Genomic DNA, 22,619 nt, shown 5'->3' with positions numbered 1-22,619 from the left:
AACTGTCCCAGAAAACAATTAAAATCACTTCTTCTTCTTTAGATATTCTTAAACTGGACACGTCTCTTCAAGTTTGATGTTTGAGAATAGTTTCAATTATACAATAAAATAGGTTTTCTAACATGAAAATTAGGCTTTATGTGGACAGCCGTAATTCAATTGCTTTCCCAGTCAACACTCATTATATATAAAATTTTTATTTTGTCATGATATGCCCTTCATAACATTAGACTTTCCTGCAGAGGTTACCTCGCTGAGCTGGCTCTGAAAGTTCATATTGTGACGAGTAGCCACCCAGGAGACATCTCAAGGTCATCTTGAGGTGCTGGACTGGTCTAGAACATTTGTTTGTTAAGAATGGAGACATTTCATAGCAATTTTCCTTTTAAATGTTGTCAATGTCTCTATTATTGCATTTCTCTAATACATCAACATTTTATTCTAGAATTTTACATATTTGCCTCATTTAGATTATGAGTATTGGGCTTCTTTTGAATTTTGTCTTCGAGAGCGAATTTTAGATATTTAATGTCTTCTCTTGGGTTTAAAATAGTTAAAACCCTGCTTATCTAGTTCTTTTGCAAACACACAAAAACTTGGGTGCACTGAAAGTCCCTCCCCTGCACTCACAGACACGTTTTTAGTTATCAAAATAGAATTACCGGTATGGATAACAATGACATTTCTCTTTCTAATTGAAAGTCATTCTAAACACGACACTAAGTACAATTAACAATAAATTCTGTTACCACAAGAAAGAAAAATTGGCCAATATGAAGACTAATTTCCTTTATATAATAAAAAGAAGGTTTCTGGATATTTATATGTGTGTATTTCTTTCCGGTCACGCTCAGCAGCAAGATGTATAACTACATGGTCTCTCCCCGCCCCCTTGGGTAAGGGAAGAAGTAGTCCTACCCCGGTTGGAGGGATTGTTGTTAGGAAAGGGGGCAGGAGTGGGAATGGTTGAATGTATTTGCATATCTATATAAATATTCATCCGTCGCTTTTGACGGGTCACGTACACTAGTCATTAATAAGCCCAAATTAACATTTTTGTGTTCACGAAAATTTGAACCATTAAAATGCGCATGTCTATCTGGGATCATCATTTGGTGCCACTCTCTGTTTCTCTATCCAAAGCCTTACAGCACGTCAAAATGATCCTATAATTGGTATCTTGCTTTTACTGTCTTTATAAAGTTCATACATTTGACAGAGTAGTACCTACGTTCCTTCATTTCGTGATTGCTAACATAATTTCCACATTATTTACCATCATTTTTAAACACGCTGGTTTTCAATATCTATGACAATAAAAGCTAGTTTATACTTTAAGGGCTGCTTTTCTGGTCCTATACTGCAGGGGAACCCTACTCTCTACAAGACCTTCACAGTCATTTAATCGTATACATTTCAATGCATTTTCTTCACTTACTTTACTTATACCATGTATGGTATGTATTCCTCATTCTAAAAGACTTTATTACAATTATCATGTTTTTTTTTTATTTACAGTTCACATTTCATAATATGAACTGCAGGTTAACTCTACTGCAGTGGGACTAATGAGGTCAATAGAAGATCTGCAGTGAGCTTATGAAATGTCAGATTTATCTTCCCACTTACATCATGGATTGACTTATATTTTTTTGTAAACTATTTAATTTCCTATTGTAAATCATTGCAGGTAAAAATGTTTGGTTTTAGGGTACCATTTTTCTATGTCACTGCTCCTTCAACCATACGAATAAGCTTAGTAGCTTTGCACCTATATATATATATATATATATATATATATATATATATATATATATATATATATATATATATAGTGTGTGTGTGTGTGGTAATAGTGCCCGCAAACTTCTGCAGAGTGAGCAATTAGGAACCATAAATATTCGAACGAATTCCATTATGGACTGCATTATCTCTACTAGTTCAATGTGCAAAACTTCCATTTCTATTAGATGCAGATCTTGTATAAAAATATTTTAATTTCTTCTCTGATTTAACGTTAATCTTGTCTAATTTATGAGATTTGGTGATAAACTCATCTGCAATATTAGTAATAAACTTTGACTATAATGTGGGTTTTCTTCATAGCCTTGGTCATTATCTTTTTTTATATTTTTATTTCTTCTTAATCAATTACCTCGTTTATCTCTCCACTTAATCCTGCTTTAATTCACGATCCAATACTCCATGTCATTACTTCTCTCATTCCTTATCAATATATACTTAGTATTGTCTTCAAAATCAATTTTGATCTTGCGAGATGATTTGAACTTTAACTTCGATGTTATGACAATTTATATAAACAAAAATGTATACATTTCAAACAAAACTCTCTCTATGCACCAGAATCAAAGTTTCCATTCACTTCCATATAGTAAAATGTCTTATTTTATGAAAATCTGATAGTCTCTTTTGTTAGGAAAAACCTAGAACTCGCTGGACAATCCTATAAGGGGCAGTATTTATTTCAGTAGGAATACTCCTGATAGATTAGACCCACTACAGTAGATGATAGTCACTTACATATATTAACAATTAGACCCCATGAGAATGTTCCTTCCAACTGTTTATTGCTACTGAAGGCAAGTTATTATTATCATAATTATTACAAGCTACAACCCTAGTTGGAAAAGCAGGATGCTATAAGCCCAAGGGCTCCAACAGGAAAAAATTGCAGTGAGGAAAGGATTCAAGGAAATAAAGCTATAAGAGAAGTAATAAACAATCTATACAAAATATTTTAAGAACAGTAACAGCATAAATTAGATACATCATACGTAAAAAAAAAAAAAAAAAAAAAAGAACAGCATGCATAAGTGTACCCATAAGCAGGAGAACTTTAATCCAAGACAGTGGAAGGCCATGGTACAGAGGCTATGGTACTAACCAGACTAGAGAACAAAGGTTTGATTTTGGAGTATCCTTCTAGAAGAGCTGCTTGCTTTACCATAGTTAAAGTGTCTTTTTTACCCTTATCATGAGAAAAGTAGCCACTGAACAATTACATTGCAATAGTCAACCACTTGAGCGAAGAATTGTTTGGTAATTTCAGTGTTGTCAGGTGTATGAGGACAGTGGAGAATGTGTTAAGAATAAGCAAGACTATTCGGTGTATGTATGGGCAAAGACAAAATGGGCCGTAACCAGAGAGGGTTCCAATGTAGTAGTGTCTGGCCAGTCAAAAGACTCAATAACTCACTCGCAGTAGTATCTCAATGGGCGGCTGGTGCCCTAGCCAACTTACTACCTATGAACATGACACCTTTTGAAATGCCGCCTTCACCCTCAAATGACAATAAGCAAAATTGAAAATGGTTATCAAAGGACAAAAACAATTCAAACGGTGGTGAGAATGTGTAAATAACTAGATGGGATATGCAAAATAGAGGAAAAACTTTTTCTCCCATTTTTCTTGTCATACAGTTGAATCAGTAGAAATTCAGAGGTTCAAACTTGCAGCAAAGGTTTTTCTGTTGAACAGGCTAGCATAAGTCCTTTTATATTTTATATATGAAATATGTTTTAATGTTGTTAATGTTTTTAAGATATCTTATTTTAATTGTTCATTTTCTTATAGTTTGTTTCCTCATTTCCTATCCTCACTGGGCTATTTTTCCCGGTTGGAGCCCTTGGCCTTATAGCATCTTGCTTTTCCAACTAGGGTTGTTGCTTAGCTAATAATAATAATAATAATAATAATAATAATAATAATAATAATAATAATAATAACAATAATAATACAGATGGGGCTTAAAGCTTATAGCATATGAATATAGGGGAAGTTTTATTGAAATAAAAAATATTACCATATTTTCAATACTTTTTCTTCACAGGAATAAATAACAGACCTAATTTGAACAACTTTTTATTAGCACATGAGGAGCTCCATCTCTGGAAATGTGGCTGGGTCTCCTTTTTTACTTTTATATATCAAACAAGTTCCTCAATCATCATTACTATATCAAAATTCTCAATTAGTGAGATACAAAACTATGAATTTATATTATTTAGCTTATGGAATATAGCATACATATATATATAAATCTTCGTCAACAAATATTTACATACATGACTGTCTTCCTGAATAGCGTGAAAGATGATTTCCATTCACTAAAGGATCCAATATAATCTAAACAGAAACTTTGTAATGTCATGGTACAGTACCAAAAATATGCTATCAAAATAAATTATGCAGCTTCCAAAGAAACAAGAAAATGCAGATCACACACTTGAAGGTTTAAGCAATTGACGACTGAACATAAACCCATACTATGGTATATGCATCATCAGGTTACACCACCCAAGTGTGACTCCATCCATTCATACACTGTGTACTTATCATTATTCTACATCCAGCCACCACTCAGCACAACCTCAAATACCATAAGACATACAAACTTCCAGAGCAGCTAATTTACATCTTAGGAATGACAAAAACTGCATTATTAAAATAAAAATCACAAGGAAGGTATACAGTACTAAGATTTATTATAAATATAGTAACAGTATATATTAAGAATTTCTTGTACATACTAAATAAAAACATTATTTTGAAAACCCAATTACTGTTTATTCATTACTCTCAATGAAATGGATGACATGAGAATGTTTTTGAGACATATAAAACAGCAAACAGCGACCTGGAAAAGTATCTCTTCAGAACTTTTACCGGGCGAGCTATTGTAAGTAAACTAACGACCTAGATGACCTTGTAAAAAACTAAATTACAAAAATGCTACATTGTAGAATAATCTAACTGTACATATAATTGTGTGACACCCACAGAACTGAGAATAGCACGGGACTGTTGAACAACGTACCGGGGGTCCGCAGCCGCAGAAACTTCCAGTTTGATGTTTCCGATGTACTGTCCAGTACAAAGGGTCCAGAAGTGAGGCTCCTGGACACTAAAAACTCCTGGAAGAGCGCTAATCTTATAAAAGCATCCTGATAAAACATCATCCAGTTCTCTGGGCAGCCTCTGCATCAAGACTTCCACTGAATTTTTCAACAGACCTAAAACACTAACTAAAATAAGTACGGCAATAAATAAGGAGCAAATGGGATCGGCAATCATCCACCCAAACAAGTACATGAGAACCGAGGATATTATAACGCCCACAGAGCCTAACGTGTCAGCCAGTATGTGCAAATAAACCCCTTGCATGATCTGCGAACCGCTGTTACCGCCCGAACTTCCACCGTGGGAATGGCCATGCTGAGCATGTCCGTTGTGTGAGTGACTGTGTGAATGGTCCCCGTGAGAGTGGCTATGGCCATGACCACCATGAGAATGGCCATGATCCCCTCCATGACTATGGCCATGTCCTCCTCCATGCTGGAACACAAATATACCAATGAGATTCACTACTAGTCCCAATACCGAAACCACAAACAGCCTTTCATGTTTAACCTCTGGAGGTTCTATCAACCGTTCGACAGACTCTGCAAAAATGAAGAATGATACAAACATCAGCAGTAAGCCATTCATAAAGCCGCCCAGAATTTCAGCTCTAACATATCCATAGGTAAATTTATCGTTCGCTCTCCATTTGGTGATGATTTTTGCTGCCAGGCCAACAAGTAGGCCTGAACAATCGAAGAACATGTGAAAAGCATCAGATATTAGTCCCAAACTATTTGTCCAGATTCCATAAAAGAGTTCCACGAAGCCAAACGTTAAATTCACCAACAGGAAAAAGAAGAGATTGCGAGAGTCAGAATCTGACAGTACCAATCTTACTACATTGCTAATAGAATCTTTTAACCTTGCTTTGCTTACATGGGTAAGAGGCTTAGTTTCCTCAACATCTATCGTTATAGGTAACATTATGAATACCAGCTACAGTATATTGTTTTTAGTGAAACACTTATCAAAATGAATCAACCGCTTAACATAATGGTCCGTAGCACCTCAACAGTTCACAGTGAATAAAACCCTGTTCTTATTACCATGTCTAAAATCACTTAAACACAAGAAAACCATTAATCAAAACACTTATCTAGGGACAAACAGCACTTATCTCCTTGCTTGTCAAAAAACTAATAGAATTGCACACTGGATCCTCTTGGATGAAAATTCAGCTTTGATCAGATGAGAGAAAGGAATCGGCAATCCTTGGATGAACACTGCATTCCTGAAAAGAAAAATACTAATTTGAAATTGCACTGTACATAGCCATAAAACTCTATTCACTAAAGTGATAAGTTGCATTAATAGTAACTCTAGCTCTTTCATCTACATAAGTACAGAAAGCCTAGTAAATCTTAAATCATATAACTCTAAATCCTGAGTCTTCACAATATACATCAAACTACACCAAAAAAGGATTAGTAAAAGGAAACATCATACTATTTATTTTCTTATCTTTATCAATGATATTTTAACTTTATCAAAGTTGGACTTTATAATACCACAGGCCTTTTGCGGCACAATGTAGGAAGTATTAAAAGTTCTTTGCAAACTCCATTGATTAACACATTTCACTTTCCATTTGCACCTTGTGATTTATTTTTGAACTTTACCCTGCTCCACTTCCAAGTAACAAAGTTGAAGAAAAACATCTGGTGCTCTGATTTGATGAGCTGGGGTTTTTTAAGGTAGCCCAATGGTACAATCACAAGACAGAGAAGCAGGTAATTCCGATCACTAGTCACGTCTTGGAGAGAGAAGACAGAGAATGACTCAAAAATGGGATCGTGGACAGGAGGGTTTTGGGTCTTAAAAATTACGGAATGAAGGTTAAAGAGACCTTCTTTCATCACTCGGAAAGATTCACGGCAGAGGATATGCTGTGTATTATGCCTACTCTTTTTGCTGAGGCTAAAGCGAGGAGAGAGAGTTTTGAGCGCCAGATTACTATCCAACATTCTTCTTAAGGGTTCGTAAGGCGAACGCTTAAGAGAGGTGAAAACTTTTGTAACATTCCAAGCAGGAGGTTTTAATTCTCTGGGAGTGCAAAACTGTTTGAAGCTCGTCATGAGCATGGATAATTCCAATGAACATGAAGGGCCCTAGCCCTTCAGTCTGAAGACTAGGGTCAAGGCTGAGAGATAGCCTCTCCCCGCTGTAACTGAGAGGCACTTTTTCAAGCAAAGGTAGATGAGGAAATCAACAATCAGTTAAAGAGAGGCTACAACTGGAGAAGTACAGTATCCCGTCTAGGACACCAATTGCATAAAATGACCCACTTTCCTTGGTAGATAGCTGCAGAGGATATACGTAGATATCCAGCAATCTATGCCTCACAAAAATCCTCTCACTCAGAAATGCAGGCTAGTCTCCACCCATAAGTTGTGGAACCTCTCCAGATGTGGTTGACTGATAGGGTTGGGCTATTGGGGTAGCTTTACCAGTACCTCAACGAGACACTACAGCAAATCTGGAAACCATTGAAATTATGGCCACTTCGAAGTCACCAGGTTCAGCCTGACATTCGAAGTCGTAGATAGTCTGTCGATTACTCGACAAATCAGGAAGAAGGGAGGAAAGGCTTAAGCATCCATGTTGTCACAGGGATATTAAAAGGCATCCTCCATCGCTACCAACGGATCAGGGACTGGAGAAAAGAACACTGGCAATTTCTTGTTCAGCCGGGTGCCGAACAAGTCGACTGCCAGGGAACCCCTACGTGCAAGAGGCCTTTCCGCCATGCAGGGATTTAGGGACCAACTGTACAAACTACCTGTCCCTGAAGGTTGAGCTAGTCTCCTAGTACATTTCGTTTGCCTGGAATGCACCTTGCTAACAACTCTATTGTGTTATGAAGTGCTCAAGTTGCAGAGGGATCGAATCATGGTTCCTCCTTGCTTGTTGATGTGGGCCATTACGGTCACATTGTAACTCATCAATCCTACCGAGTGCTCTGTTGGAAAGTCTGCAGTGCTAAGAACACTGCTCAAAATTCAAACAGGTTGCTATGCAGGAGCCCGTCGTCTTTGAACTACAATCCAGAGGTGGTCTGGTTCCTCAGGCGAGGGCCCCACCTATCTTTGGATGGGACTGTGCAATCGAGGGGAACTCCCGATACGAGGTTCTTGTCTAGCCGCCAAAAGAGGCTGTTTTTCATTTCTTGTTCCACCAGAACTGGGTGCGGGGGATCTGCAGCTACTGACCAGTGTCGTTTCAGAAACCACTGAAGTAATCACTGGTGGAGGCACCCGTGAGACATGAGTTTCTCCAGCAGCAAGGGCCATCCTAGAAGAACTTGCCACTCCTGAGCTGGAAGTTGTTGAACGATCTGGAATGATTGCACTATCTCTACAAGTCTGTTGATACGATTGTCTGACGGGAAGACTTGCTGCTGTTGTATCTATCAACACTACCAGGTACAGTACTCCAACAGTCTTTTAGGCATCAAACTTATTTTCTGCCAATTGATCACAACACCCAGATCATGGAAAAAGGCAGAGAGTCCCTTATGATCCTGGAGGACAACAGGATCAGCCAATCATCAGGATATCGCAGCAAGCGAATCTCGTTTGAGTGGGCTCAAGATGAGATCAGCACTAACACTCACGTGAACACTTGGTGAGCGGTAGACTGTTCAAAGCACGAGGATTTAAACTGATACATGAATCCCTCAAGGAGTACGCAGAGTACTGTACAGAACTTTCCGTCGGACTGATGAATCGATATTAGGAAATACTGTACAGTACACGTCTTTGAGATCAACAGAAAGACCAAGTCACCCTTTCTGATGGCTGTACGTACCATGTTCTCCATCACCATATTGAACGGAATTAGTTGAACAAACTTATTTAGATGAGAGATTGACAACTGGTCTCCATCCACCGGTCGATTTCTCCACCAAGAGTAGTCAAATGGAGAAACCAGAAGACTTATATTTGGACGATTTCTAGCACAAACTTCTCCATCATTGCTTCCGTGTTTTATGCGAAGATGACAGCTTTGGCAATTCCAGGGAAGGAACATCATTGGAGAGTGAGTGCGGGGAGGACGAGAGCCAATGAAAGGAAGGTGTGTCCATTCCATAGAACTTCAACCACCCACCTTTTCGTATCATGTCACAGCCACGTTGCCTAATGGGCTTGACTGGCAACCCACCACTAGTAGCATCTGGAATTGGGAGTGAAAGGGGGGACATAGTCACAGCCTTTTATCAAGATGAAAGGTCATCTGGGCTTCACTGTCAGCTTTTTTTGCACTAACTTGCTAGGTTGTGATGAAGTAACTCTAGGGACAGTCAATTTGAAAGGAGGACACCTGTTGAAGGTCACTGCGCCCTAGATAAGGGAGTCATGACTCTCCTTTCTCCATTATGAAAGGTGTTCTCGATGGCCTTCTGCGGAAAGAGCGTTGTCGTGTCCTGGATTAGATCACTCCTGAGAGAGAGAGAGCTGCACCCTGTCCCACCTGACGACTGGAATACTGTGCTGAGACCGCATCTCTCCGCTTGAGAACTCATTTGTCCCACATTTGCAAAATGAGGTGTCGTGTAGGTTACTGCCTTCCCTCTCACGAGAACAAGGTTGGTGTAAATAACTTTTTTTTTTCATCTCCAGATTAGCCAAATTCTTAGACAGGGCAAATTACAATAATGCTCAAGACCAATGGCTGATAAAAATCGTAGTTTGCAAACTGGCCATGGCCACAGCTTTCATGGCAGAAGGCTCAGAGGCCGAGAATAAGGTAATGATACTGCTTCTTCTGGTACATGTAATCTTAGATGCTTAGAGGGGGCTACATGTAGGGACTTGGTGAATTGGCTGTAACGCAGAGAATTTCTAGGCCTGGAAACATGACATTCGTAGATAATTTGTATTTTTCTTTAACTAATACAAACTTGGAGTTATTTATTATGGATATTCTTTCAGCAAAGCTGGAAGGTAGCCAATTAAACTTTTGGTGCGAGGTGGCAATCCTAGGGGATGGCTAGGGGTACCCAGCCACCTACATATTTATTCACAGATCGATGATCTTGTCACTTTTTTCTTTTTTGGCTGGTATGGAGCGGTTGTCTCCTCTCTCTCCTCCTCAAGGTTTAGCCGATAGACATTGTCCCTTTGCGATTTCTCCTGACCAAGGCATTCCAAAGAACCGACAATGGAATTCCAAGGACAGCCTTCAACCCTTAGGGGGCGCTAAAGTATTGATCATTCGCCACCAACCCACTCTTGGTGGGTTCCGTGGGAGCCTCTCAGAGGTCATTAAACTCCTTAATTACAGACGATGAAGAAGAGGGATTCAGTCACAGGATTTTCGGCTTCCGCCAACAGCAGACTTGAATTGGGGGTTGAAGGGTTCCCCCGGCCCAAGACTTGACAGGAACAATTGAAAGTTCCTTCTTCCCTTTGAAGTACTGTATTGTATCCTAAAACTAGACCAAGCACGGTGCCGAGTCGGTAATCTGCGGAAGTTCTTGCCTTCTGATACTAATGTGGCCCTAGAAGTGTGAGAGGGAGAATAAGACATTGAACAGATTGTTCTCTAAGCGTCTGTCTTTGAAGGAAAATGAGCTGTGGTGAGAACTACTTTCGCAAGAAGATTATGCTCCAAAGAGCATTGAGAGCTAGCCCATAAAGACAGCCACTCAATTTCATGACTGCATTTATTAGAGTCTCAACTGGGGGTGCAATCTTCACGCTTGGAGGGGTCCCTGGAGAATGATCGGTCTGGGCCCAAGAAGTCCTGTGACTCAGACTGGGCTTGGCATGTTAGACGACCTTGTTGGTCAGATCTGCAATGTGATGTGTACAGTTGGCGGAAAGGAATTGGTGACCAAGCCTCTGAAGACTCAAGACCTCAAAAAGTTGAAGGGTCAGGTTTCCTCTCATGATGAGGCTCCCAGGCAAGTGACTTGACACTGGGAGCCTTTCCATGGGACGAACAAGTACCTACTGATCTACAGTACCTTCTTAAGAATAATCACTCAGTGAAATTCTAAGGGGAACAGATGCATTTCACCTGGAAGCGTGATGGTATCGTAGGAGGAGTACGAGAATGTGGAGACTGAGTGCGAGTAGCCTTAGCCTTAGGAGATCGTGAACCAGATGATCTATTGTCTGCTAAATCTTCATGTGCAGGAAATCATGGTTGTTTAGTGCTTGTAGGTGATTGAGCGCATTGGGTGATCTATTATTACTAGCCAAGCTACAACCCTAGTTGGAAAAGCAAGATGCTATAAGCCCAAGGGCTCCAATAGGGAAAAATAGCCCAGTGAGGAAAGGAAATAAGGAAATAAATAAATGATGAGAATAAATGAAAAATAAATCATTCTAAAAACAGTAACAATGCCAAAACAGATATGTCCTATATAAACTATTAACAACGTCAAAACCAGATACGTCATATATAAACTATAAAAAGACTCATCAGCCTATTCAACATAAAAACATTTGCTCCAACTTTGAACTTTTGAAGTTCTACTGATTCAACTAATTAGGAAGATCATTCCACAACTTGGTAACAGCTGGAATAAAACTTCTAGAATACTGTGTAGTATTGAGCCTCATGATGGAGAAGGCCTGGCTATTAGAATTATCTGCCTGCCTAGTATTACGAACATGACAGAATTGTCCAGGGAGATCTGACTGTAACGGATGGTCTGAGTTATGAAAAATCTTATGCAACATGCATAATGAACTAATTGAATGACTGTGCCAAAGATTAATATCTAGATCTGGAATAAGAAATTTAATAGACCGTAAGTTTCTGTCCAACAAATTAAGATGAGAATCAGCTGCTGAAGACCAGACAGGAGAACAATACTCAAAACAAGGTAGAATGAAAGAATTAAAACACTTTTTTCAGAATAGATTGATCACCCAAAATCTTAAAAGACTTTCTCAATAACCCAATTTTTTGTGCAATTAAAGAAGACACAGACCTAATGTGTTTCTCAAAAGTAAATTTGCTGTCGAGAATCACACATAAAATTTTAAAAGTCATACAAATTTAAAGAAACATTATCAATACTGACATCAGGATGTTGAGGAGCCACCATCCTTGACCTACTTACAATCATACTTTGAGTTTTGTTAGGATTCAACTTCATACCCCATAATTTGCACCATGCACTAATTTTAGCTAAATCTTTATCAAGGGATTCACCAACCCCAGATCTACATTCAGGGGATGGAATTGATGCAAAGAGAGTAGCATCATCTGCATATGCAACAAGCTTGTTTTCAAGGCCAAACCACATGTCATGTGTATATAGTATGAAAAGTAATGGGCCAAGAACACTACCCTGTGGAACACCGGATATCACATCCCTATACTCACTATGGTGCCCATCAACAACAACTCTTTGAGATCTATTACTTAAAAAATCAATAATAATGCTAAGAAACGACCCTCCCACTCCCAACTGTTTGAGTTTGAAAACAAGGGCCTCATGATTAACACGGGCAAAGACATCACTAAAATCAAGGCCAATCATACGCATGGAGGTGATCACGCACATGAAGACGCGCGTTGCAACAATTTTGCTATCGGACATGAGCATTGGGGTGAACGTGATCATGCGAGATATCTTGCAGATTGTGGTCATCTGGACGACATGCTAGTGGAGTGTGCTCTCATGGAGATTGTTCTCTTGTACGCGTTGATCGCTAAACTTGTGCCTCTGGAGGATCATCTTGTGGAAAAGCAGGACAACAAGCAACCTTCTTCACACGTAAATGTGGGAAGGTGCTCGTTGCTCATAAAGCCAAAAGAACTTCGCAGTCCTCAGGAGAACTCGCCAGGGCAGCTTGTACTGGTCGAAAATTGGGGGTGCGTGGAGAAGGGATTGCTAAGACGTCCTGGGAATGTCACTGGACAGGAGAGCAACTAGGGCAAGGACTGCTTCCTGGTCAACAGCCCTTATGCCAGATCTCAGGCAAGATGGCACTGGAGCCAGGGGTGTGACCCCTAAAACCTTATATCTCAACACCTTCAGACGTGAAGGGTTTTGGTATAGCCCTGGTACTCCCACAAAACCATGAAGAGGTTCCTGGTGTTTCAAGAGACACCTCTTTATCAGTTTTCATGTGCCTCTGTGACTTCCTCTTCCTTGGGGTAGCAGGCAGCTCCTCCCAAGCAGTAGCAGGTGAGGAAGACGGCAAAGGAACAGACGAAGAGGCGGGGGAAGATGACCACAGGGGCTTCTCCATCACCAAAGTCTAGGAATTCTTGGCTGTAAGCAAACTCTCTCTGGCATGGAAAGGAGGCTCCTCCACAGCAGCAGGTAAGGACACATTGGGGGCCACCACGACACAGCTTCCCTCTGCAGACAGAACAGCGGAAAGGGCATCAACAAGACAAGAACTCTTCTGGATATAATGGATGCTGGAACCTCAAGGAGTTTCACTGCTAGAAGAGCACCATCAATCAACAAGGGCAGGTCACAAAAAACGAAGGTCCAGATTCTTGCGGGATTCATCAACAGCAATCATAACAGTGGGAGGGCTTTAAGAGAGAGGCAGAAGAATATTATCTTAACTAGTGGAAGGGAATACTCACTCAAAAGAACTCCACGAGAGCAACGAGAGCAGGAGCAAGGGGATTCCCTTTCTCCCATAACTCAACAACAGAAGGAGAGAACACAGCAGGATTTTCACCAGAAGAAGGGATGAAGGAGCTCGGGTTTTTTCAGCATCAGCTTGAGCATAACCATGTCTAATGCTGATGTATCCCTCTTCATCTTCTTCGGGAACTCCGCCCACTCTACAGGAGGAACCATCATACACTCAGAACAGGGAGAATCCTGCGAGCAAACATGCCCCTACAGAAGCTACAAAATTGATGAGGATCAAAGTCAGCTTTACTCATGTATCAACCACATCTTAGGATGAGCTTGTCATACATCATCAACAGGCAAGAAAACTAACAAAAAAGCATAAATTGAGCAAAAGCAGAATGCTGGGAGAGTACGTCAGTACACCACCGAGGCTGAAGTTAAAGTGAAGGTAGCGCTAACTGTTGTGTGGACGGGGCCCACCCGTTACTCGACAGCCAGTTGTGTATACCATGTTGACAAGCTCAATGCCATTCCAGCTTCCCTGAAGTCTTTATCCTATTACAGATCAAAGGTTTGTATTATGTATAGAAACAAATAGTGTCCTTGATAAAGGCTGAAAAAAAAAGGTTCAGGTTCAAAGATTTTTGTTTTCCCTTCTTTTTTTCTAAAAACTAATCAAAATTACAAAGCTGTGCTTCAAACAACAGCCGACTGTTACTTACTCAGATACCAACATATCATTTGTAAGCTCCCAATGCATTTACTCACTAAATATACACACACTGTTGTATCTGTCAACAGCTATTCTTACAGCTACAAAACTAATTAGCATTGGGATGTAATAATCTAATATTAGCCTAATTCTAATGCAGTGATAGCAACACAGTTAATCTGAATTATCTTTCAAAACAAGACCCTTTGTGAATGTCAATCACTTTTACCCTTTTGTTGTGAAAGGGGTTACCTCCTCGTTTCCTAAAGCAAAGTTCCACTTTTACATGAACTTAACTGCTTAAGAGTCACTCTGTTAATGCTCGAGAAAATATCAAGACTTTTCTTCCAAATGAATAACAAATTTTGCCTTTTCAAGAGTCAACCAAAATATTTTATGAAATGCAGTTTTCAACATTCTCCAAGAGAATGGCAAAGGGACCAGTTTTGATCTACAGACTCTAAAGTTAGTACTATAACTTCCAAATATCTTACAAATTCATTATTACACTACAATCCCTATAATGCAGAATAACCTACCAAATCCCAAATATTTGGAGAACAAAGAGAGTACTGTCCTTACAGAAACCAGGGAAAGACCCCTTATACCCCAAAAGCTATTCACCAATATCCTTACTGTGTATCCTATACAAATTATATGAATGAATTATCTTAGCCCCTATCCAATCAACTGTCGACAGACCAGGCTGACTTTAGACCAGGTTGATCCTACTACAGTCGGGTATTAAACTTGACGCAATACATCGAGGACAGATTTGAGAAGAAGCAAATCACCGGTATTTGTCAACCTTATGGCAGCATATGACACCGTAACCCATAGAGCATTTCATATGAAGATGGCTCAAACTATACAGAACACTAGCATAGTCCACATCATTGAATCACTGCTTATCAATCAGGGATTCTTCATGAAAATGGATAGCAGGAAAAGCAGAAGGAGGCTACAGAACAATGGCTATCCACAAGGGTGAGTGCTGGCACCAATAATATTTAACAATTCTACTAATGACCAGCCTCAGTACCAGAACATCAGCAGGTAAATATATGCAGACGACCTGTGCATTTCCACACAGACTCCTTCACCACCATCTAAGAAAGACTGTCAAACGCCCTGACTATCCTCTCCTCCTATTCCAAAAAGTGGCACCTCAATGGCAGTCCAAGCAAGGCAAAACACAGGTGTGCGCCTTCCACCTGAACAATCACCAGGCAAACAGAAAGCTAAAGGTCAAACGGGGTGACAAAGAGCTGGGAAATCGCCTCTACCCAGTCTGCTTACAAGTCAGCCTTGACAGAACGCTCTTCTTTAAAGAGCACACAAATTAAAGCAGACAAACTAGCAATAGGAACAACTCCCTTAGCAAACTTGCCAACACCAGCAGAAGAACAGATCCTGAGACTCTGAGACAAACAGCCCAAGCACTTTGTTACTCTACTGTAGACTATTGTGCACCAGTGTGGGAAAGATCATGCCATGTGCATAAGGTCGACCCAAGGCTAAATAAATCCTGTTGGATTATTACTGGTACCCTAGAATCAACACCTGTACCATCTTTACATAAAATAGACGGTATATACCGTATCCCACCACCCAGGATACTTTCGCATAGCAGAAGCCAACTTCACGCACACCTGTAAAAGGAAAAGCAAAAAGCATTAAATGGCTGTCAGGAAGGCGAGGGTGAAAGCGGACACGTCCGACTACCACCCGAGCCGAGAGCAAAGTGAGCTCAAGCACAGGTGTGTGTGAGGGGGGGGAGGTAGCAAGCTACCCTCCCTACCCACCGCTAACCAGCGGTGGGGTAGTAAACCCTCGTTAAAATTTTAATGGCTCGTCATTTCAGCTACGCCGAAAGTAATAACCCATATTAAATAGCGTGGTTTGTAGTCAGTCACGGAACAAAAACAAATTAATAACTGTTGGCATCCACTCCTCAACCATCAAGAAGCAAGGTGAAGACTGAAATCCCGCAAAAGCTTCGCAACAGTGGATGGACTAAAACCAATCCAGGCAGCTGCTTACAGGCTAAAGAAGTGGCGAGACAGTAACCGATGGCCATCCAATGAAAAGCTGCCTGGCCCAAACAAATGCCCGCCCAGCAGAACAACCCTCACCAGGAAGGACTGGGTAACCCTAAACAAAGGAAGGGTAAAATTGGGCAAGAGTGGAGATAACTATCACGATTGGGGATTAGTCACCAACCCTGAATGCCTATGTGGGGCAACACCAAAAACAATGGAACACATCCTATGAGGATGCCCACTGGGCCCTCATTGCCTAGATCGAGACCTATGAGAGGTAAACGATAACGACCACCTGTGGGTTCGACATCGATATGATGATATATGATGAAGACGTAACAAACATTGTTATGTTGGTCAACAATTAATAACTTGACTCTGCACCATAAAACTACTAGCCAGTTAAAAAGTCTCCCACTCTTGTTGGAGGTCAGATGAACAGTTGTTTTATGCAATAAATGGGTCAATGCACGCAATATACGGTTATCAAACGCATACTATGAAAATATTGACCTAAAAACCATCCATATTCTGCAAAACCAGATAAATTGGACTGCAAATTTTCAACTTGATGTTTTTGGTTTAAAGAATATAAAACTTATCCCTTCTCATAAGGTATAGCCATTAAGCTTTCCTACTGAAATAAATGGTTCATATGATCGATGTTATTAACTCGAGTATTCCTGCATAAACAGAGTAGTGGCAGTTAGGTCCAAGAAATCATGAAGAAGGGTGATGGATGGAGACCTAGCTTACATAGAGTTCAAGAAAACAGAGTAAAGAATAGAAAGGAAAAGACGCTTAATCTCAAACGTAACACGATACAGTAATGGTAAAATCAGACGTAAAAAGACGATGATGATGATAATTCTTCCCATTTACCAAAATACTGTACAGTAAGAACCTCTAACTACTGTACTGCCAAAGAAAAGGAAAACTGTAATGCACAACACCACTTCAAAAAGATCTCTGGACGAAATCCTTCATATTATACAAACAACAGGAAGAGATGTACGATGATTTAATGCAGCAGAGATTATATGTCGATTTGCCATATCCCCTAGAACTACAGGTTTGTGTTATAAATTATTATTAACACTTGCTAAGCTACAACCCTAGTTGGAAAAGCAGGATGCTACAAGCCTAGAGGCTCCAACTGAGAAAATAGCCTAGTGAGGAGAGGAAACAAGGAAAAATAAAATATAAGAACAGTATCAACACTAAAATAAATATTCCCTAAATAAACTATAAATACTTTAACAAAACAAGAGGAAGAGAAATAAGATAGAATAGTGTGCCCGAGTGAACCCATAAGCAAGAGAACTCTAACACAAGACAGCGGAAGGCCATGGTACAGAGGCTATGGCACTACCCAAGACTAGAGAACAATAGTTTGCTTTTGGAGTGTCCTTCACCTAGAAAAGCTGCTAACCATAGCTAAAGTCTCTCTTCTACCCTTACCATGAGTAAAGTAGCCACTGAACAATTTCAGTGTTGTACAGTAGTTAACCCCTTGGGTGAAGAAGAATTGTTTGTACTTCGCATGTATTACTGCCAAGACATATTGGTAATTATTTACTGTAGCAAAATATTCCTACTATGGAAAATAAGTGTTCCTAGCATATTCATTGGTACCTGTACTTCGAACTGTTCTGATAAAAATTATTGAGGAAATTCCAAATTTTTCAAATTACCATATAGACGTTTTAAAATATCACGTAAGACTGAAAAAATAAATTTTAAAAGGGAAGCAAACATAAGCACCACCTAACACAAGGATTCCCACCTAACCTAACATAGGAGTCGTGGTAAAATTATAGATACAGATTTTTTCACTAATTTTTTATTTGCAGTGAAAATAAAGTTACTTTATGAAGAAAGTGGGCATTTTTCTATAAGTAATGCCCATTTTTAAGTAGAAAATATGATCCCGTCCGTATATATAACATAACCGGAGTGGTATCCTTACCTACTTGCCTACCCGGGGCTTACGGCCCCTTCGACCACCCTTAGACTTTGTTACCTTACCTTACCCTAAGAATAAGTCTCAACCCTGTGTTTGGTTCCTAACCGGCTTCACTACTGACAAGATAAAATTAAATAAATTCGTAAATCATAAAACGAGCTTCATATAGTATTTCAGACGATACTTTCTGCATAAAGAGAATAGATTTGACAATTTTAAATTTTTCGCACGTCCAAGGAACTACACTCACCCCTACATAAATCGGTTTTTATTATAGTTCCGGTCAGGAAAACATTTTCAAATAAGCATACGGGGTGTATGTAGGATAGCGGCCACCTGTATGTATTATTATGGCTAACTTAAAATACAGCAGTGTAAGGCGGTCGGCCACCCAATTAGGTATCTAGGTAAGGACACGGCTTAAAGGTTAGGTTAGGGGGGAAATTTTAGGTCCATTTTCAATCAATGCAAGAGGAACTGGCTGCTGATATACAAAGGCTCCAAGGATACTTTTTCCAATGGGGAAACCAGTTTTCTTTGAAAATAAACTGCAATTCTACCCATAAATCTTCCACCAATGGCAAATGAAATATTTCAGTATATATATGAAAGATCTAATGGGGTGTATGTATGATAGCAGCCACGTGTATGTATTATTATGTCCAACTTAGAATACGGCAATGTAAGGGGACATTGCTGATGTCCATTTTTAATGAACGCGTGAGGAACTGGCCACTGATATACAAAGGCTCTGATCTAATTTAAGATTGTTACTGTTCTTAAAAATATTTTTTGTTTGTTTATTACTTATTTTGTAGTTTGTTTATTTCATTTCCTTTCCTTACAGGGTTATTTCTTCCCTGTTGGAGCCCTTGGGCAAATAGCATCTTGCTTTTCCAACTAGGGTTATAACTTAGTTTGTAATAATAATAATAATAATTACAAAACCAACCAAGTTTAATAATAATAATTATAAAACCAAGTTTAATAATAAAAATAATAATAATAAATAATAATAATTATCATTATTATTATAGTTAGAATAACGAAAGTTTAAAGGGCACAGACACAGGTGACTTGTTAAGGATGTCGAGACATCCTGTACCATAACCAATATCCTAGCCCTCTCCTATGAATAACTAGATAACCTAAGCTTATAATATACTATAAATACAATAAATAACATTTATTTATCATAGGATATTATAATAGGAAAGACGTACCGGAAAAGTACATTTCCAAATAACGGGATTTCCAAAGACCTCAAAGGGAAACCAGTTATTTCAATATATGCTCTGTTAATGTACAATCCAACGTAATGTTTAAACCTTTACATTATTAATTGGAGTTCCAGGGTCCTTCCATGGCATTAATTAACCTAATTTTAGAGTGACGTTTACGCTATCCAGATGGGAAAGGAAAAGCATCAAGAATGTCAAAGCCACCTCTCGCCTTCATCGTGTTTTCTTCCTATGTAAATCGCCTTTTATGGCTATTATTTCACCATCAAACTCTTTTAATACATATTTTCAATTAAAATACACACTAAATAGGTACACATAACCTTAATTTACCTTCCATATATGGAGAATTAGTAACACGGCATGAACAATAGGAAGAGACTTTTGACGTTCAGCCAGCGGCCGCCAGACTGATGATGTACACAAACTAAGATAGGGTCAAGTTCTGTCTATACTATCTTTCTATTAAATATGTAGTTAAATGTTATTTTTCAAACAGATTTATTCATACGTAATTTTATTAGAAATACATATATCATGGTAATTCTGAGCAAGATTAATTTATTGAAATAAGGAAGTAAAGGTTCTAATTTGATGAGACAGCGGGCAATTTAATATGTAGTTAAATATGATTTTTTTCAAATAGATTTATTCATATATAATTTCATTAGAAATATATATAATATGGTAATTCTGCGCAAGATGAATTTATTGAGTTGAGGAAGTAAAGGTTCTAACTTGATGAGACCGCGGGCAATTTAACCTTAACCCTTTACCAGAGTTAATTTAAGCCAATTGGGTTTTAACACGACATCTTACAACATACTTTTATTTAGGTCATTACATTTAGAATTATGTAATGAGCTAATATAATTATTTGCGTAATTTATCTCTTCTTTAATCTACAAGCATGCTATATTCTAATGATTAAAATATTCACTACCTTACAACGGCACCTAACAGATCTGATTGACTACATGCATTGTGCTTTGCTTCAAACAAACCGAAAATTATCATCTATCCTCCTTTATTAGCTGACTATAATATCCTAAAATGACTACGTATTTTCCTTCTTTCTTATAGCTAGCCATGAAGGAAAATAAAAGAGGAAAATACGAAGAAAGTAGGTTCAGTTGAATTATAGATCTAGAGGTAGAAATCACATATATGCTTAACTATGTTTCTACAGCCTTAAAACGTCAAGATCATTACGGGTATTTACGATTTTAATATAAAAAGTATTTATTGCTTATTTTATGGTATATAACATATGGCAAATTAAATAGGCTACAGTTTTTAAGTAGGCTACTGTTATCTCAATTCCCTGTCATACTTTCCCACGTATTGTAACTCGGCCAATCGTGAAATACTTTCAAATCTACCAAAAAAAAAAAAAGGAAAAAGAAAAAAATAACGCTCATATTTATAACAAACTTATAAATTCACCGTTTTATTAAAAGAGCAAACCACATATTACATTTCTATTTGCTGTAATAATTGTGTAACTTTTCAACAAAATTTGTTAAAACCCTAATCTAATATTGGTTGTGTGATATGATGTGACAATTATCAAACAGTGGAAAATGTAAAAAGACATTTTACTTCATTTGCTTCTTATACTGACTATCAAAGTAAACGAGTTATGATGACATTTGATTAATTAATTATACTCAATCTTTACCGTACATGAATTACAAATCAGATATCTAGTTATAAAGCAGCTGTTTAGCCTTTTTTTTTTAATCGCGTTGAACAGAATGTATGTTAAGAGATATAGGCCTACATGTAGACCTACTTATTCTTTTAGAATATTAACTTATGTTCTCTTCCTTATTTACTATATTTATTATTTCTTGAAATTTCTATCGTTAACCCAAACTCACTCACTCTCTCTCTCTCTCTCTCTCCTCCTCTCTCTCTCTCTCTCTCTCTCTCTCTCTCTCTCTCTCTCTCTCTCTCTCTCTCTCTCTCTCTCTCTCTCTCTCTCTCTCTCTCTCTCTCTCTCTCTCTCTCTCTCTCTCTCTCTCTCACACACACACACACACACACGAAATTAGTCAGGACTTAATCTTGTATATCCTATTTTCATTTCCCCTGTGGTTCTTTGTATTTGAGCATCACGTTTTCCTGTGATTTTTACGCACGTGTACACCCACACACACACACACACACAAACACACACACACACACACACACACATATATATATATATATATATATATATATAATATATATATATATATATATATATATATATATATACATATATATATATGTATATACATGTATATATATATATATATATATATATATATATATATATCTATATATATATATATATATATATATATATATATGTGTGTGTGTGTGTGTGTGTATAAAAATCACAGGAACACATAATGCTTTGAGGCAATAAACCCCAGGGAAAACTGTTAATACTAAATGAATCCTAATCAGTTTGATCCTTGAGACATCTACAGGACCGATATATTGATAGAGATTTATACAATATAATATGATTCAGAACATCAGAAAAATATTTCACCTGTATTTGTGGTAAAACATCTCTGCCTTCGTGAGCACCTATCATGACCCAATAATAATAATAATAATAATAATAATAATAATAATAATAACTAGCCGAGGTGAGAGTACTTTCTACAGAAAGGTCAAAGGTGTTTCTTGATGCTAATAAGAATTTATATTTAATAATTTTGCATAGTCATGTATATGCAAAGGCATACATAAATGCATACACACATATTCATAGATCCATACATACCCATATATGTAAATGTGATCGTGAATGAGTGGCTGACCAGGATGTGTAAGGTATGTCTAGATAAGAGAAAGGTCCTAGTGGATTGAAAAGGTAAAATGATTTATATCTAATAATTTTGCGTAGCCATGTATATACAAATACATATACATACATGTATACCCACACACATATACATAGAGGCATACATACCCATATATGTAAATGTGATCGTGAATGAGTGGCTGACCAGGATGTGTAAGGTATGTCTAGATAAGAGAAAGGTCCTAAGTGGATTGAAAAGGTAGAATAATTGTTTTTTTTTTTGGTTATGGTTTAAAAAGAAAAAAAAAAGGAAAAGTTTGTTTAAGATACAATGTTGACTTGGATAAGTCCAGAAACAGTAAATACCAATG

The 22,619-nt window shown here is 38.2% G+C and overlaps 1 protein-coding gene across 1 annotated transcript; it reads right to left on the bottom strand.

Moving 5' to 3' along the window:
• Positions 1-3,870: 3,870 nt before the first annotated feature.
• On the bottom strand, positions 3,871-19,888 carry LOC137657592 (zinc transporter 7-B-like). The gene is made up of 2 exons (XM_068391943.1): positions 19,779-19,888; positions 3,871-6,155 (listed from the first exon to the last, which is right to left on the bottom strand). Exon 2 carries the CDS (start codon positions 5,846-5,848, stop codon positions 4,754-4,756), a length of 1,095 nt encoding a protein of 364 aa, XP_068248044.1. The 5' UTR covers positions 5,849-6,155; positions 19,779-19,888; the 3' UTR covers positions 3,871-4,753.
• Between the last annotated feature and the right edge of the window lie 2,731 nt (positions 19,889-22,619).

Source organism: Palaemon carinicauda, chromosome 18 (assembly GCF_036898095.1).
Source record: "Palaemon carinicauda isolate YSFRI2023 chromosome 18, ASM3689809v2, whole genome shotgun sequence".
In the NCBI taxonomy this organism is placed as follows: Eukaryota; Metazoa; Arthropoda; class Malacostraca; order Decapoda; family Palaemonidae; genus Palaemon; species Palaemon carinicauda.
The sequence above is the reverse complement of the archived record's forward strand: the minus strand, read 5'-3'. Positions and strand labels throughout refer to the sequence as shown.